This window comes from Astatotilapia calliptera, chromosome 15, assembly GCF_900246225.1.
Source record: "Astatotilapia calliptera chromosome 15, fAstCal1.2, whole genome shotgun sequence".
Taxonomy (NCBI): Eukaryota; Metazoa; Chordata; class Actinopteri; order Cichliformes; family Cichlidae; genus Astatotilapia; species Astatotilapia calliptera.
In genome coordinates, this window is record NC_039316.1 from 33339196 (window position 1) to 33357983 (window position 18788).

Genomic DNA, 18788 nt, shown 5'->3' on the forward strand with positions numbered 1-18788 from the left:
TGCACAGAGTCCTGACCTCAACCTGAGAGAACGCAGCCTGGTCATCCAGCATCAGTCTGACCTCACAAATGTGTTTCTGGAAGAATGGTCCAAAAATTCCCATAAATACTCCTAAACCTTGTGGAAAACCTTCCCAGAAGAGCTGAAGATGTTATATCTGCAAAGGTTGGGCTAACATCATATTAAACCCTATAGACTAACAATGGCATGTCACTCAAGTCCATATGTGTGTGAAAGCAGAGGAGTGAATGCTTGTGTGCACAAGAACAAGTGCAGAGGTATTGGATGCCTGACGTCACCAAAGCAAAAACTGACTGAACCTGCAACATCAAATGTAAGAATAGTTGTGTTGATAAAAACTGAAACTTCAGTTAAACTATGAGCATGACTGTACTTTATTTATACATACACTATGGTATCCTGTGATAGTATTTTAACCACAGGCATTGCTTATCAGATGGCTTTTTTTCTTACCACAGAGATTAAAATCGTCTGGTCAGAGCAGAAGATTTTAATCTCTGTGGTAAGAAATGAACACACAACAGAACAGAGTGATCATCTTGCTTCTTTTATTCTTAAAATCTGAAGTAGGAAAATCCTTTCTTCTTCCAGTTCTGGGAATGCAAATTGCAGCAGGGTGGGAAACGCAAGTAGGTTGTCATCACTTTTTGAGAATTAAACAGGACACGCTCTACTCTGAACAATGTAACTTTCGATCTGAATGCCACAGAAGTCTCTTTAGTAATGAGTAATGTGGTTTTTGATGAGCTGCCTTTTTTAAGGTCACTGGGTTTTCTTTTTTGCGACCACTTCCTGTCATACCATTACCTCTCAACAGGCTCACATTTGTACTGCTCAGCGATCATAAACACAGCTTCTCTGTCTTTCCTGTTACATTACACTGGCCAACATGAGTTGTTTTTGTTTTATTTTCTTGTCATTGCAAAAACATACTGCAAAAAGTGAATTAACTTTTGCTTTGAATAATAATAATACAAATCTGCTTTCTTTCACAGCAAGTGTATGATGGATAATTAAAGTCAGCACTTAAAGCAAATTGCAACTGACTGAATTATCCTTTGGTAGCTTGTGTCTGACAGTTTCACGTTGTTGCCTCAAGATAACGGCAATGAACTAAAACCACTGAGGCAAATTTGCTTTTTAGAAAGTTTGAAAAAGTCAAACAAGTATTAACAAAGATTTCTTTATTCCACAAATAAAAACAAACAAACATTTATTGACACTGTAAAGTGATAAAGTATGAGAATGTTTAACCCTCCTTCTTTCATGTACTGGCCTCCTTACAGTGGGGGGCACTAATTATTTGACCCCTTGCTGAATTTGCACATGTCGTCCCTTACAAAGAAAATAATTAAAGTCTCTCATTTCTATGGAAGTTTCATTTTAGTGTAGAAAGGTGAAAAAAAAACACATTACATGAACGTTATAAATTCATTTGTACGTCATTGAGTGAAGTAAGTATTTGATACTGTGACGGAGGTGTGGTCCCTGGCTTAGCTGCAGGGGAGGAGTGGTGCAGTGAGCTCAACGGGGCGGTGCTGGGGAGGCAGGTGAGAGCACAGCTGGTGGCTTTTGGACTGATGACAGTCTTTTTCCCTTTTTAGTGAGGTGGAAGACCAGAGAGGAGGGTTGGAAAAGCTGAGACCAGTGCTGACCAGACTGTGGGTTGTTGCATAAAACCCTAAATAAACTTGTGAGCATAACCAGTGTGTGTGGAGTGCATTCTACAGATACCCTATAACCTAGCCAGAATTCTGACTCCCATGGATTGATTAATTGATTCAATGACAGTAAATCAATCAAGTACAGATACTCCTGATCTCAACTCACTATGTGTATAAACCACACCCAAAGAGCCTTCAGAGGACGTCAGAGACAAGTGTGGGAAATCGAGGAAATAAAATATAAAATGACCATCAATCACCCTTGATCTGGATCCGTGCAAGAGGTTGTCTCGTGGGGTGAGGATGATCAGGAGAAAGGTGACGAATTGGCCCAAAACTACACAGGAAGAGCTTGTTAACCATCAATGCACTACACCACAATGGATTGAAATCTTACAATGCCTGCAAGTTCCCCCTTCTTAAGAAGGCACATGTACATGCCTGTTTTAAAGTTAATATCTGTGAACATCTAAATGATTCAGAGGAGGCCTGGCAGAAAGTGCAGTGCTCACATGAAACTAAAGAGAAATGCTGAGTATGACTCAAATATCACCATCCCGACAGTGAAGCACGGAGGCTGAAACATTATGCTTTGGTGCTGTTTTTCTGCTAAGGGTGCAGGACGGCTTCAGGTCATTAAGGGACCAATGGGCAGGGCCATATACCATAAAATCTTGGATGAGGACCTCCTTCCCTCTGACAAAACACTGAAGATTGGTCATGGATGGGTCTTCCAGCATGGCACCGACCCAAAACATACTGCCAGAGAAGTGGCTAAAGAAGGAGCATATTAAGGTCAGGAAGTGTCCTAGCCGGTCTCCAGACCTGAGTGGAAGGAGCTGAGGCGTCTGTGCCAAGAGGCAGCAAAAAGACCTAAAGCATTTAGAGAGTGTCCATAAAGAGGAGTGGGCCAAAACCTTTCCTGGGATGTGTCTAAACCTAAGAAAAGTTTTAGCGCTGTGCTTCCCAACAAGGGTTTCTTCACTAAGTACTAAGTTATGATTGAATACCTATTTCACTCAGTTGCATACAAAATGAAAGTACCATAAAAATGTCTTTGCAAAGTAAGCAAACTTAAACATTCACAGTGGATCAAATAATCATTTCCCCTACTGTATGTCAATGAACAAACAAGATAGTCCGTTAATGTCAAATAAAAAAAAACAGCAAAATACTTTTGCTGATTAATATATTATTGCTAAGATCCTTCATTCGGTCAGCAAGTGCTTAGGTTCTTTTGTGCTGTGATGCTGAAAAGTCTTTAGTTAAATCCATTTAAGGTAATTCTGTCTTCATGTCAAACACCAAGCCGTTCTTGTATATCAGCATGGCAAGCTCATTGTCCACTTGCTCAAGGTCCGTAATTTCTCCTTTGGAATTCCTCTGCTCCTCATCTGTAGAGCCGGGGCTCGAACAGTCGTCGCTGCATTCTTCCAAGGTACTCCTGTCGTGGTCTACGTCCTCATCAGTCCCATCGTCCCACTCGTCCCTGAGAACGCGGACATCTTCTGCTTCCTCTGAGACAGACTTTCCCTCTGGATAAAGTTTGAGCAGCGTCAGCTCATCGTGCACCTCCTCTTTCTTCTCTAGGATTTCCTGTTTTATCACATTATCAGAGAACAGATTTAGTAAGTATTTGTAATTACATGGGATAAAAGGTTTTATCAGTTGTAGATATGAAAATGTGGGTTAAAGCTCATTGAAAATATTCTGTGGTCAGACAAATTAAAATTTAAAACTCTTTTTGGAAAACATCGAAGCGGTGTCCTAAAAAAGGAGGGGGACCAGTGTGCACATCTGATAAAAGGACCATCAGTGTTGAAAGGTACGTACAGGTTTTATACATACACACCCTTTGTGTACTGTTTTCACTGACGCAATGAGTTGAGCTCATTTTTGTCTCAGTTGCTTATGTTTTGTCTTTTTCAATAGGGCACATGTCACATTCGGCAAAAATAAATTGACATTGGTCAAAACAGTGGTCCACCCATCACTGGTCATGGTACTGTGGCTGCATACTTCTCTTGCACGCAGTCGACAGTTCTGCTTTTTGGTCAAATGAAAAGTCTGTGGTTCTGCCACATTGGCTTTCAATAGATCGGTCAGAGTATTTGCTGGAAAAATATTTGGCCAAAGCATCCAGTCATTTCAGCAATGCCCACTTAGCAACCACAGACATTCAACTTTCCATCATTTGCAGTTTTACTTCTTGTTACTGTTTCCCAGACATAGTGCTTTGAGTTCTGCCCTCATAGTTATGTTTTTGACCTAGATGATCTTTTTTCTCATGCGTTTTGAGAACTTTACATGCAGTTTACCAAACTCCACATGGACTGTCTCATGCCTTTTATTCAAGAATGGCCTCCGTCCCTATGATTTCAAACTTATTCCATTTAGCAGTTACAAAGGTCAGTGGGGAATCGATTTTATAGTCTAGATCTTGAGAGCATAATATCTCATCACAGTCAGGTCTGCAGTTTCCTGGACCTCTTTGCTTGTTCTTTGTTTAAACTTCAGTAAATTATATATACAGGTGCTTGCCTTTCCAATGTATGTGCAATGATTTTCTTGGCCTGAGAACACTGTGATCAATATTAACCTCCTAAGACCCAGACTCTTCCACGGCATGCATTTTTAATTTCTCTTTGATATTTGGGGTGATTGGGACCTGATGAATGTAAAAACAAAGAATTACCAGATTTATTTATTTTTTTACCTATTTTTTGTTTCTAAGAAAAATGAGAGCCACATATGAGGATATTCGTTTAAAATTTCAATAGAACAGTAGCAGTATGATGTCCTCATAAGCGGATATCAGGCCCTTGAGACTTTTGGTCTAAATAACCCAAAATGTGATGTCCACATATGTGGATGCCGGGTCCTAGGAGGTTAAAGGCTAATTAAAGCAAACTGGATGCATCGAGCAACAATTTGGAGCAGACTTCAGAAACATGAAAAGTTCAGCCCGGCCTCACAAGAGAAAACAACAATAGCTTTTTAAGCAGGTCAAAACCTGCTGTGGTCATGTAAATGAGAACAGCTGCCTTCACAGTACCTGGGGTGGTTTGGACTAGTCATGCTGGTAACTGAGAAAACAGAAGAGGAACTTGTTGCACTTGAGAGAAATCTGCCTCAGGGCTTTCTGACAGAAAGTCCAACCAAACAGTAAAGAAAAAAGAAAACAATGAAAAATAGAAGTCAGTGAATGATGGTCCCATGGAGTGAAAGCCCCCAGACTAATAGACAGTCTATGCTAACTGGTAACACCAGTTACCAGTCTATGCTAACTGGTAACACCGTTGTTAATGGAAGCACGTGGGAAAAAATTAAACTCCAAATGCTACACTGTGTGCTTTGGTGTCATTTTGGTTTTTATCATGCATAAATTTGAGAATCTGAGAAGGAAAAGAGTTGAAACTGCAGTAAAAACTAAAAATAATGACACGTTCTGCAGAAAAACTTGGAAAGTTGCATCCTGTTTTCACTTCTTCTGTTTCTATTACAAAACTGAAGCGGGAACCATCGTTTTGGAGACTACAGCATGCAAAGCGTCCCATAAACGTGAGTATAAAATGGACCAACACATCAACCATAATGCATGGAACATTTTTGTGCATTGGTGTTGCACAGAGCTTTACAGACACCCGTCTACATGTGCTGTGCAGTGGGGAGTAAGTGTGCTTGTCTTTGTGCTTTTGCTGTTACATTTGCTTCGCCTCTCCCATGAAGAGCACAGAAGTATTAACTGATATATTTCTTTGCCGAGTACTGAAAACAATGAAAGCTCTCCAGTGCTTCGAGTGCTGCGGGAGAGTAGAAAAGCACTATATTAAAATCAGTCCATATCCTTCTTCTCATCTTCTTCTTATCTTTTTAAATTTCTAATTTTTTTCCATGCTTGTTGTGAAATCAAAATTTCTTTCCTGTTCAAGCCCAGCTTTAAGCTAGTTTGCATTGCACCTACATGTAGTTGGGCTACACGCTTTTGGCTTTTGAGGGTTGCATGCAAGCATGCCTGCTTTGGTTACTTTGGTCTTTCACTGTGTAGCCAAAGTCCTGTGCATGATGGACACACTGTAGGACTGTAAGTCCTGCACAAGGCTCACCATGAGTTCAGTACTATTATACTTTTACAACTCCACTTGACCGAAGGGCCCCTGCACTGTATTTTAATGTCTACATGGACAGAGTCTCATGCTCACCATCTGATGATGATACCTGCATCAAGTGGACCTTCACAAGTGTGTAAATTTGGAAACCATTCATCCATTTTCTTCACTGCAGCAGACTGTCACAGCATTCAGTTCACTGCAGACGCTGCAGAAATCTATCTACCAGTGTCCCCTCTCCCCTCATGAACAATACCACAAGATACTTAAATTTCTCCCCTTGTGGCAGAAACTCATTCCTAACCCAGAGTGGACCCTTTTCCAGCTGCAGCGGCTTAGCCAAGGAGTGTCACTGTGAATTCTCATCCCAGTTGCTTCACACTCAGCCTCAAACAATCCCAGTGTGAGTGAGAGGACATACCTGATTAAACCATAACAAACCACATCATCTGCAAAGAGCAGAGAAGATATCCCGAGACCACCAAAACAAACACCCTTAACCTCCCCATAAACAGAATCAGTGACATCTGGAGATGCAGACCGACCTCTCACAGTGATTATACAGGGACTGATACCCCATACTCCGACGGACCTCAAAGTGCGCAGTTGAATGCCTTCTCATTAAGATTGCAGGACAAACTCTCACACACACTCAAATATCCCTGAGAGGATGATATTTCAGTAATCAGGGATCAAAAAAGCCAAGCTCTCCACCTCCAATCCACAGAACCACCAAAACGCCAACCAATTAGCAAAACTGTTTAAACCCCCAAATTTCTTTGACTATAACTACCTAAATAACCACACTGGGAACGAACATCAAATCCTTAACAGCTGCAAATCCAAGCAATGGCCTTTTACCTGAGTCTTTGATTGATGGGGGATGAAATCTGTAATAACAGGCTTTGGCACAGGAGGAAAAATCTTGACTTTGATCCTAAAGATGAAAAAAAAACAGATAAACAAGAACTTCATGAGAAACTTTTACTTTCTTAGACAATTAAGAGACACGTCTGATGATCAGAAGTTACATTGACAGTGGCTGCTGACCATGTTTCACTTGTCTTTCACAAGTACTAAACAAACATACTGTATGCATATTGTAGTCTGCAGGTTTGTTTTTAAAATGGGAAAAAAAGTTTACTTACTTCTTCAAGACAACGGTGCACGTTGTTGAAATTAAAAAGAAGACAAACAGCAAGCCGAAACTCAACCACACTAATACGGGGAGGAGAGGAGAAAATTAGTAATTCTGCTAGACCATATCTGAGTTTTACAAAAAAATTAGCTCCAAGGTTTGAACTAATATAATGAGTTCATTCTTTGAAATATAAAGTTTGAACTCAACTTTATACCACAGCTCTGTGAAAAACTGTTTCACTTTATTACTTCTTAAGATATTCATGTTCAAGCGTGGAGCGTGAATATCTTGAAGGTAGCAATGACAATTTTTCAAAAACTATATATTGAAACGTATTTGATAAATGAAGCTAAAATCTCACAGCAATCATTACATATGGTAAGTTTGTACCATAAAATATTTATGCAAATCAAAGCTGGTTAGAGTTCCTAAGGAAAAAACCTTGCTAACATATATTAGCTTTACTAAAAACAAATTATTTTAACGTGAGAGTTTGCTCTGATACCATTCATTGGTTTTCCTGGCTTGGTGTTGATGATTGCTGTGGCTTCAGGCCCTTCTCCCACTTGTGTCACCCCAGCTAGGGTGATGTTATATTTGCTTCCAGCTTTCAAGTTTTCCAGGTGGTATCTAGTCTCTGAAGCTGGTATGTTGTCGCACGCTAACAGCCCCCCCCCCCCAAAAAAAGCAGGGAAAAAAAAGACAAACAATTTCGTTATTACAGTTTGGAAATTTATGTTTCTCAATGTCAGTTAGTGTTTCCTTTTGCAGAACTTAGAAGCAGTTAGAGTTCAAAGAAGTGATTTTCACACCTTCGGGCTCATCCTGTGAACTGATTTTTACCCAGCACAGGCGGTAATGTGTCAGGAAGCCTTGCTGGTATGCAAGAGGAATCGCTTTCCAGGACAGGTCAGCAGAAATGTCTGTTTCGTCAAATGTGGCGACCTCCTGAGGTTCCTTCAGTGGTACTAAAATTTAAAAAAAGAATTAAAATAATAATCCTTTTGCAGAAGGAAACAAAATGTATTGTGCTCAGTGATTTTGATTTGCACTCGATGAGTGTGTGGTGCACGTCGTTTTTTTTGTTCAGCTTAATGTTAACTGCCTAGAGAACTGGTCTAAACTTGGATTCAGTAATATATCGTAATTAGCATGTTAGCTTCTCACTTTAGCAAATCTTGGGAACTAAATTTTACGCATGCTAACTGGCCCACAACTCACAATTAATATGTACTTGAGCAGGTAAAGGGCACTACGGTACTTAAAGTAGCAGAACCTAGTCCAGACCAACTGAAACACCCACAGATCACAACACTGGCCCCACAGGTTGGTGCATCATTACATTTTATTACCTAATCGCCCATCAGACCACATGACCTTTACTTCAATCTTTCTCCTGCAAACTAAAGCACTGTCTCACTAATAAGTGGTTTTCTTAAGATTGCACAGCTGTTTAGTACACCTCCCTTTACCCCATTTACACTGTGTGTTAATGTTCTTACTTTCACTGCTAATCTTAGCCTTGTGTTCTACTGTTGATTGTTTATGATTTAAAGTGATATCTGATCACAGTCATCACGATAGTTTACCTTTGCTAGCTAAAACATATTAATCATTGCAGTAATTATTCTACTGAAAGGCTTTTACCTATTTGCTTAATTAAATCAGTCAATTCAATACTTAAGTGATGCTGTTGTTCAAACTGACCAAGGTCTGTATCTGCTGCCGTAATTATGATGGCTAGGAGCTGAGAGCTTGCTGAAGGTTGCAAAATTTGAGAAGAGTCCAACTTTTCAATTTTGCAATGTGAACACAAAACAATCAAAAGCCCCCTCCCTCTAAATACCTTTTCTACCCACAGCGATATAGAAAATGTATTATTATTAGTGATAATTCCTGGCGATGATGGGTGATTCCCTTTGCTTTTGAACTACGTGTCTCTGTTCTTCTTTAATCCCTAGTGTGAATAAAAATGTATCTTCCCCTCTGTTTTTGAGTACTGCACCTTGAAAGAGTTTACAGCCCAAACAACACCTGAATTCTCTACAAACGTGAGATCTTAGAAAGCCTCACTATCTGGGGCATCTCTGACGAAATGCTATATGCATGGTTTGTTGGCATTGCAGCTGAAGGTGCAGCTGCCTTGACAGGCTGATAGAGAAGAGCAGCCATTGAGTCTTTCACTGCATCAACCAGAATAATTAAAAACATTCATGTCACTGTCAAACACATTACGGAGTTGAGATATTTTTACATAGTCATTGACTCTCAGTCTCCAAAAGTTTGCAGATTATCTCAGTAAAGTGAGCGGGGTCATCTCCCTGCCTATCCTGAGGTTTGTGGGTAATCTTTTAGTTTGCAGTCTGTCTTCAAAGAAGACTGAATCTACTGCAGCACAATATTTATTCATGCTGCATTTGATGCATGACTTCATTATTTCATATTAAATACTGAGATTAAATAGCAAATAGCGTTAAGATTGAAAAAAAAAAAGGATTTAATTGTGGTATTAATGTTGTGTTTGAATAAATCACCGACGCCTGAAGAGGTCATTTTGAGCTGGAGAATGACGGGCGTATTCATTTAATGAAAACGTTTTATCATTCTTACAAGTCGTGCCCATCTAACGGCCACCTGGGGGCTTTCTGTGTGCCGTTTGCATGCTCACACTGTGTGGGTACTTAGGCGTGCGTTAGGTTAACTAGTGTGTAATCGGTGCAAACTGATTGTCTGTTTCTTGGTCCAGCGATATACTGGCGACCTGAGTAGGGTGTACCCTGCGCCCAGCCCTAACAACCCTCAACTGGCTAAAAAAATAAACTGATGGATGAATGAATGGAAAAATATTGCAATATTTTTGCTGTTCACTGATGTTTAAGGTCGGACATGTGTAGCTGAAAACAAGCTGTGTTTTTCACAAATCCTGCCGTGACTGAGTAATTTTATTCATGAATCCCCCTTTCAGCAGTCATCTTTGAATATTTTTTTCTTTCTGAGATGTTTATCTTTTTGTCAGTATTGGTTTGACCATTTTATCTCACCACATGACAGAGAAATATCACACAGTAAAAAATGTGCCAGCCGGCCTCGCTCTCCCCTTTAGTTAATCTATACGTGCATGCATGTGCTCTTTAATGTGGTTGACTTGTTGCAGTCCTCCTAGCTGGTAGGGAAAGTCTGTAGAAACCTTGCACATGTATGCTTTCATGAAAGCACTTACCACCTTCTTTTTGATAAAAGAAGCACATTTTAACTGTCTGTGGTCTCCCATGTTGACATCTGTGTTCAAAGTAGAGGTAACGGATGTAGTCCTTCAGGTCTGTAACAGAAACACAAAGGCTGCTTTGGTCTACGGTGTTTTTAATGCCATCATTTTGAAAACAAGGTGGCATAAACATAGATGAATGAGAGTAAAATCTTAATCGTTTCATGAACAAAGGGAACAAACTTAAACATACTTAATAGACAACTTACTCTTTTTAACTTCTTTTTTCTTCTTTTTACCCATCTTTCCTGTTAAGGTTATCACATTTTTTGGCACTGGACTTGCATCTTGAAGCTCGTACCACTCAAGACAAGTTCTCCTGTTTATTTCTTCATCTGCCAAAGTTTTGTTGCAAGCTGCCAGAGAGAAATTCAGCTTTGTGGTCTACTTGAACATAAATATACACAATATTGATATCTATGCATTTTACACGCCTACCTTCTAAATCTGATGCAGGTTCAGCTGGTACTTGCAGGATTGCCGGAGGAGACACGCTCACATCATTTCTGGCAATAACAGAGATGTTGGCAGCCGAGTACGACACAAATGTGTAAATAGTATGGTCGTTGTGATATACGGTCTTGGTGCAAATACACTGCGAAGAATTCGATGTCACATTTCTCACTGCTGCTCCTACTGGCATTGGCTGAAGAACAAGATGGCGCTTTGTTGAGACAAATGCAGCTTGACCGACTAGACAAGAAAATACTGTATTCAACTGTTTCAACACTGTCCAGGGAGTAGTGGATGAAAATGTAAAAAAAATGGTAGAAACTGATGGATGAAGTGCCGTTTACAGCCAAGTATTTTCACAAATTCAGTTCCATCCACCGCTCCTGCTCTTTTTGGGGCAATCGTGGCTCAAGAGTTGGGAGTTCGCCTTGTAATCGGAAGGTTGCCGGTTCGAGCCCCGGCTTGGACAGCTTTGGTCATTGTGTCCTTAGGCGAGACACTTCACCCGATGCCTACTGGTGGTGCCAGTGTCCGGCAGCCTCGCCTCTGTCAGTGCATCAGTGGTTACAATGTAGCTTGCCATCACATGTGTGTGAATGGGTGAATGACTGGGCGTGTAAAGCGCTTTGGGGTCCATAGGGACTAGTAAAGCGCTATATAAATACAGACCATTTATCGTGAGTTGACTTACCATCCACGTTAGTGTCACCTTTCGAGTGCCATTGAAATGTGTTATTGTCATGGTAACATTAGGCTCATGTACAAGTTCTGTAATGAAAACAAAAAAGACTTTTTTGAGATGCATGAATTTACCATCCTATAAGAAGAATGCTAGAGTGGACTGAACAGGGCAGAAGTTACTTGGCATCATTATGACACAATTTTAAAAAAGAAAGCTATGAGACAGATGGCCTCACATTCCTGACTACAGTACGTTGGTATACACGGAAGTTTATGGTTGACTCAATGAGTGCAAGACGGCAAGGCCCTGTGGTTTCTGAACAAGCCCAAATCATCGCCCTCCCACCGCCGTGCTCGACAGTTGATGTGTTGTTTTTGGTTTTCACCATATGTGTTGCTGTGCATTAGAGGCAAACATCTGTGCCATGCTGTCTGTACTTCTGGTACTCCAGAAGTCTTGTGGTTTGTGATGCAACTTGATGCAACTTTCAAAACCCAAGTTGTGCTGCCCTGTTTTTTTTGAACCTGTAGAAGATGCTTACTGTAGCTGCCTCCACCAGTGTATGAATGTGAGAGTGAATGAATAGTGGCATTGTAAAGCGCTTTGGGTGCCTTGAAAAGCGCTATATAAATCCAATCTATTATTATTATTATTATTATTATTATTATTATTATTATTATTACTCCTGGTAGCACTTCAAAACAAGCCATACTTGTCTAGTCTTTTTCTACTTGTACTGTCAGGGACTTTAACATTTAATATGCTGACTGAGGGCTATGTTTTTTGACGATTTCTGGGACGTTCACTGGGAAGACTGTGGCAAACACTGGCTGTTGATCTGAGATTACATTTACCAACTTTTGTTTTTTTAGACCTGTTAAGGTCAGAATGATTATTTTTATATCCTGAAACCATCAATTTGAAAGAGGATGTAGTTTTTTTTTCTCCATGCGATAAAAGGCAAACATTTCAATTGCATCCTGTGCAGCATCATTAGATTGTAGTGTAAATATGCATTTCATTCACATTGAGATTCACATTTTCTTTTAAAATCATCACTTCGGTTGTGTATATAACACTAGCTCACCTGCAGGAACCACAACCTGAGACCAGGCACTCCACAGTGGTTTCTTGACCATAGTGGATCGGTGTCTGATCTGAACCTGGTACGCTGAACTCTTCCGAAGGTTTACAACAAAGACCTGGTCTGTTCAGATTGAAGAAAAAGAGAGTTTAGCTCATTCAACTAAGTTTCACTTGGCTAAATGTTGTCCAGAAATACTTGTCGCTGTGCTCATAAATGCATTACTTTGTCCTTAAACAGATGACTGTCTCTGTGGGGGATTTTTAGGGTCTAGGAGGGCTTCACACACACACTAACAGGTGTTACAAAGGTAAACAAATGCCTCACTTGCAATCTTCAGACATTTTAACTCCTATAAGACATATTTGTACTCACGCTGATCTTTATTGTTGTTAATGGTGGTACTTATTATTCTCTGTAACAGCAAATGAAATTAGGTTAAATAATGATTTGTTTAAAAAAGGCCAAAAATTTACATCTGGTGACAAAACACTGACTCACTTTTCCCCACGGTTCTGTGGGGTGCTCGTCTCGTCTGAACCAAACTTCTGCTACAGCTGGATACTTCTCTGTAGCTATCCAGCTCAAGCTGAGGTTGTTTTTCAACCAGGATGCTGAAATATTTTGTGGTGCTTCATATTTTACTGTTGAATGAAAGCGAAACTTTGCTTAATACACATTTCAACTGCAAAGCAAGATTAAAATGTGGGCTGTGTCAGTTTGGTGAATCAAAATGGATAATCGTGTAATTAAAAAAAGGGTGTCCATTACCTATGTCCTGGAGTATGACAGACGTCTTTGGTGATTTGCATGTGGAGTTTCCTATGTGAGCTTCCACCCAAATCATAACGCTGCGCGACTGAATGAGTTGTTCCTCAACAACATTATGGAAAGTTTCCTTAATGTTCCCAAATTTTGTCTCACTACATAGAAAAACATAAAAGCATTACTGCCCCGGGAGCAGCGGAGAAAGAAACACTTAAACTCAGCATTAAACTCGTGAGTACATTAACCCTTTCTCGTCCAGTTTCACTCGTTTGTTTTCCATTGTCTGTTTTCATAGCTTCTTATTTTAGAAAGTACACCTCTTTACATTCTTGCTTGAACTTAAATGATATGATTGACACCTGTATCACCTGTATCTCTCAGGTAAATATGACTTTAATAGTCAGTTCATTGAGGTTTGCAGGCATGTTTATGCGCAGCTCTCTTAAGGTCCCTGAGGTTAGGTCATTGACTGGGTCATTGAAAACCCTTAACTCCCTTCAGTCATTCTGTTGGAGATCTGCTGCTGTGCTTGAGATCATTGTCCTGTCGCATGACACAGTTCAGCCAGGCTTTAGCTGTCAGACAGATGGCCTCACATTTGACCAGAGATGGGCAGTTACAAGTAATGCGTTACTGTAATCTGATTACTTTTTTCAAGAAACAAGTAAGTAAGGGATTACTATTGCAAAAAATTAATTCGATTACTGTTACTTTCCTGTAAGCACACTGCATTACTAAAATGTGATTTTGTTTGTGAGAGTGTCTCATGACACTGACGTACGAGTGTGCGACATCTGTGGTAGATTAACAATGGATAATATGGAGTGCGCGAAAGAGAACGACCATGCGCCGTTTAAAACTTGGAAGTATGACGTGACTTTGAGTTTGATTCTGTAAAAAGTGACAAAAACATTAGCGTCTGCTGTACACTCTGCATGGGAAGAAAACTCCTTCCCATGCAGCATAAAAACCCTAACTTCAAATCTGAACAAGCACCTAGCACGCTGTCATTGGAATGTGAAATTCCCAGAGAAACCCCCGGTATTCTGGGAATCCATCCTACCTCAAAAACCATCCTACTGGTTGTTTCTGTGCGTGTGCTGCGCATGCGCACAATACAAAATTAAGTGGCAAGCCGTCTTATCTTTGTGAGTATGAGCTACAAGTATACTTGGAGGGGTGAAATTAAGTGCCAAACCGTCTCGCCTTTATGAATATGAGCTAGAAGCATACTCTGATTGGTAGTTAATTTATGTGGCAAACCGTCCTACATACTTAAATTTTTGCTGGAATTATTGTGTGACAGCAGAAATGTGCATATACTATGTACGGTAGGACGGTTTGCCAAAGTAAGATGTTTTGTCAGAAAACCGGATCCCTCCACTGACACGACTGCTGCAGCACCAAATGTCCACCGGCCCCACTCCTGCTAAAACAGGTGAAAATAGATTTAGGAGTGACATGACTCAGTGCCCATGACTTTTTGATTTTATTTAATTTTTGCTGTGTTTTACTTGCATCTTTACTTGTAAACACAAAAAATGATTTTATTTTATATGATGGAATATGCAGAAAATAGGTTTAAATGTTAAAGAATTTATTCAAGTCAAAGACTGTTGCATATAATTTAATTTTTGCTTGATTCAATGTGCATAAAGTTAAAAGATTAAAACTAATAAAACGAGTTCTAAAAAGAGACTTTTTCATTTGATTCAATTTTATATGATGGATTATGCAGAAAAAATAGAATTGGGCTTAAGTGTCTATTGCTTTATTGTGTATTCAGGTTGTGTATCATGTTGTTTAAAAGTAATTAAGTAATAAAGTAACTAATTACTTTTAAAAATAAGTAATCAGTGAAGTAATAGGATTACTTTCTTGGAGAAGTAATCAGTAATTGGTAACTAATTACTATTTTCACATAACTTGACCAACACTGCACTTGACTCTAGGATACTTTGGTAAACCGAGGAGTTTGTGGTCAATTGCCAGGTGTCCAGGCCCTATGGCTGCAAAACAAGTGCAAGTCATCATCAGTCCTGCACTGGGCTCTACAGCTCGTTTGGTTTTCAGGTGGCACATTATGACCAAACAACTCTACTTTGGTGTGGTCTGTCCAAAGAACATGGTCACAGAAGTCTTGTGGTTTGTTGCAGCTTTGAAAGCCTAAGCTTTGCTGAACCTGGTACGCTAAACCCTTCCGAAGAGCCACAACAATGACCTGGTCTGTTCAAAATGAAAGAGTGTTTAGTACGTGGCTAAATATTGTGTGTTCGTTACTGTGTAAAGTATCTCTGATCATCAGACATTTTTTGTTGCTGTGCTCATTAATGCGTTATTTTGTTCTTAAACAGTTGACTAGGTCTCGACAGTCTCTGTGGGGGATTTTTAGGGTCATGGACAGCTTTAAACAGGTGGTACACATTATAAGTTATAAGCTTCCATAAGTAAATGCCTCACTTGCAATCATCTTCACACATTTTAACTTCTAGTTTCAGAACAAACGATAATTTAGCTCACCTGGTGACCTGGTCACCCTGGTGACCCTTCCAAACAAGCGACACCTGCATACATTTCTAACGCGGGACAACTTGTGTGCAGTTTCTCAAAGCATTGCATGGACTGACCTTGGAGGGAATTTGTTGGGACGTTCACGCCTAAAAGACTAGTGTGTATCAATACCACTAGATCACCAAAATGCTGAAATGTTGGATTTTGCAGAGGTGCTCGCACATGCTAATGATCAGTTAATCGAGGGCATTTATTATAGGGTACTAGCTACCCTCTTATTTCCAATGGAAGCAGAAAGTATTTGGTATTTAACAGGACTGTGAAAACCTTCTCTTTCACATGACAGTATCCCCTCTCTATGCTAATCCTGAAATCTGGTATTCTTCCAGTTTCAAAGCCATTCATCAGGTTTTTCTCTTTTTCATAACTCTGATCATGAAAAGACTTAATCGGTCATGTAGGCTCTCCTTCCATTTTAGTAGAAGTAACTGTTCTTGAAGATCTATCAATATGTAGTTTGGCAGTGCAGTTTCACTCATGATGACAGAACAATGCAGACACACAAAATTTCCTATGTTGCAAAAGTGCTTTTGTGCATTTTTTTTTCTAATCTGAGGCGTAAAATAAAAGTTGCATAATACTTCTATTCCTCTCACATCCGCACACTTGCTTGTTCTGAGGTGAATGCAAATGGGAGCGCAAACTGTGCTACTAACGTTAAACGTCTCAGCTGCCAGCAGTGCACACCTCTTTGTTTTTTTGGTTGCAAGAGTGAAGGCATGAGTCTCCCAGGGTAACTGTTTTTCATTGTTGCTGTTGCAGTTTGCGCATGATGCACAGAAGCCAAGCAATGCACTGCAAGTATTTAAGTCACTAATAAAGTGTCAATGGAAAATTGTACTTAAGTAGTCAGTATAAGCTTTTAATGATATAAGTTTACATGTGATAGAATACTGCATGATGACCTTTTTATGACTTAGACTGTTGTCGACTACAAGACTTGTTTTGCTTTATAAATTCTTTCCCACAGCGATAATAGCTGAACAAGCAATTTCACTGGAGAGCTGGACACTTTTATCTGCGCTCCCTAACAAGAAGAGGGGCCGCGTCCTTCAGAATCACACACACATACACTTGCATACGCACATACTTTCCTCTGTCTATGAGCAGACGTATTCACTGTTGTATTATTTTTGTATATAAATAAAGACAAGTGCAAGAACAGAGCGCACATCACAGGGCCCCCACTCTGGTGTGAGCACTCTGTGACCACCCTTGCAAGTAAAAACTGCAGCGTGTGTCTTTCTACTCTCTGACTCTCAGCTGAAGACGTGTCTTTTAGAATAAATCTCTTGACATAAAGTAAAATGTAAAAACTGAATACAGGTGTTTCTAATGTTTGCATTCATGAAAACACCAGCTAACAGTGTGTAAACACAGGCTGTCAGACTTAAAATGACAGAATAAGTTTACTATATTTAAAATGCGCTCATCATAAAATAGAAGCTGAATCTGTGACCTTAAATTGTTTTCTCTGGGCTTCGCTGTTGTGGAAATAAAAAATGAAAAACAAAGAGGACATAGCACTGACATGACCTCATTTGCTTTATTTTGATTACATGTTATGAAAGCTGCCCTACATAGCTGACCTAAACTGTTTGAAGGAGTACAGCCTCTCAGATCATAAATTCATTTTGTTCCAGTGTCATGTGAAAATCTCACGATTTCTGGGCTGGCTGAAACCCTCACGGTTTCTCACATTCTAACATAACACCTCTGGCTTGCAGCACAGTCGCAGGTGTTGCAGAGTGGTATCAAGATCCCACCTATCCCCTGGCTTTCACTATGAAACATCAAACGACCCAACCAGTTGTTCACTGTAAGAAGCTGGATGTCCAGAAAGCAAATGTCAGAAATATACAAGATTGTGGCAACTGGGCTTCATGGGCCCATTTTTAAAAGAATGTCACACAAAGGTTTACAGTTTATGTGTAGAATCAAGTATTTTTCACAGACTGAACATCTTTATGGACACATCAGTAACAAAGAGCTGAAACTGAGCAATACTCACTTAAAGTAAAGCTCAAACGTCATGTCGCTTTGAGTCGTGTTCATGCTCCACTCGCACGTGTAAACAGTAGCTTCAGCTTTTCGTCTGAAGCACTGAGGACTCGAGGGAGCCTCGCATGCAAAACCTAAGAAGAAACATATTTGAAAATGATGTAAACTGATGTCATCGGGTGGACCTTTGATTTGTCTGGGTTATCTTTGCCACGTTACCCCAGAAACCACACATCACTTTAGAGAAAACAGCTTCAAATGTCCCATTTCAAGCTGGAATTTTCTTGTACTATTTACATTTTTTTTTGAAATACACCTGTAAGTGAACACTTTCTTTCACTCTTCTCACTGTTTTGTTGTCCTACATCTAACGTCTAAATCATTATTTGTCACTTTACCTCACCTTTACAAGTGCAAAATTCACACTTACATTCTATTTGAATGAGTTAATTGGTCAAATACATTTTAAACCTAAAAGCCAACACTTCAGAAACGCTGCACACTGCGGATGTGAACTGCAAAGTGTGGAAACCACACACTGCTGATAAGATAACCAAAATTTTGTGGCTGATGTTTTTACTAAATTGTGCTATCACTTTCATGCATGTAATTAGCATTCTTGAAGGTGATTTGATATAATCAGAATGAAGTTAATCTCAAATCCAAAGCACAAAGCCACTTAAATGAAGGTAAACTTTTTAAGGTCATCAAAGAAGAAAGGTTTTCATAGTTGTATCTACCTTTGCTGAGAGTCGTGAGGAACATAAACATAACGTATCCATGTAGTGAGCTCCTGTTCTTAAAAAGTTCCATGAGGTATCGTGGAAAGTCTAGAAAGGTGATCGTTCTACAGTTTGCGAGAGTCCATGTAGATAACCTGCCTTCACTTGTATTTCTCCGAAATGTCACAGAATGTCTCGGCTTGTTTCACTTCATATGAAGAGCAACAAAACCACAAGCGTCAGGGGTGGGGGAAGGTTGTGCTCGTCACAATGGCAGTCATACACAAAATACTGTATACTGTATGAC

At 39.8% G+C, this 18788-nt stretch overlaps 1 protein-coding gene across 1 annotated transcript; it reads right to left on the bottom strand.

Moving 5' to 3' along the window:
* Window positions 1-1188: 1188 nt before the first annotated feature.
* Window positions 1189-18684, bottom strand: il12rb1 (interleukin 12 receptor subunit beta 1). The gene is made up of 15 exons (XM_026194386.1): window positions 18500-18684; window positions 17770-17893; window positions 13191-13342; window positions 12921-13063; window positions 12795-12834; window positions 12423-12542; window positions 11345-11421; window positions 10639-10846; window positions 10410-10556; window positions 10156-10254; window positions 7748-7903; window positions 7441-7596; window positions 6943-7012; window positions 6656-6731; window positions 1189-3281 (listed from the first exon to the last, which is right to left on the bottom strand). Exons 1-15 carry the CDS (start codon window positions 18570-18572, stop codon window positions 2961-2963), a joined length of 1962 nt encoding a protein of 653 aa, XP_026050171.1. The 5' UTR covers window positions 18573-18684; the 3' UTR covers window positions 1189-2960.
* Window positions 18685-18788: the final 104 nt, after the last annotated feature.

Excerpts from the sequence above, each read along its gene's own strand:
- il12rb1 (XM_026194386.1), bottom strand. The coding sequence starts at position 18,572 with ATGGAACTTTTTAAGAACAGGAGCTCACTACATGGATACGTTATGTTT. Across the intron at positions 13,343-17,769 it reads ACGTTTGAGCTTTACTTTAA|TGAGACAAAATTTGGGAACA; the intron begins GTGAGTATTGCT and ends TTTTCTATGTAG. Across the intron at positions 12,543-12,794 it reads TAACAACAATAAAGATCAGC|ACCAGGTCTTTGTTGTAAAC; the intron begins GTGAGTACAAAT and ends CAATCTGAACAG.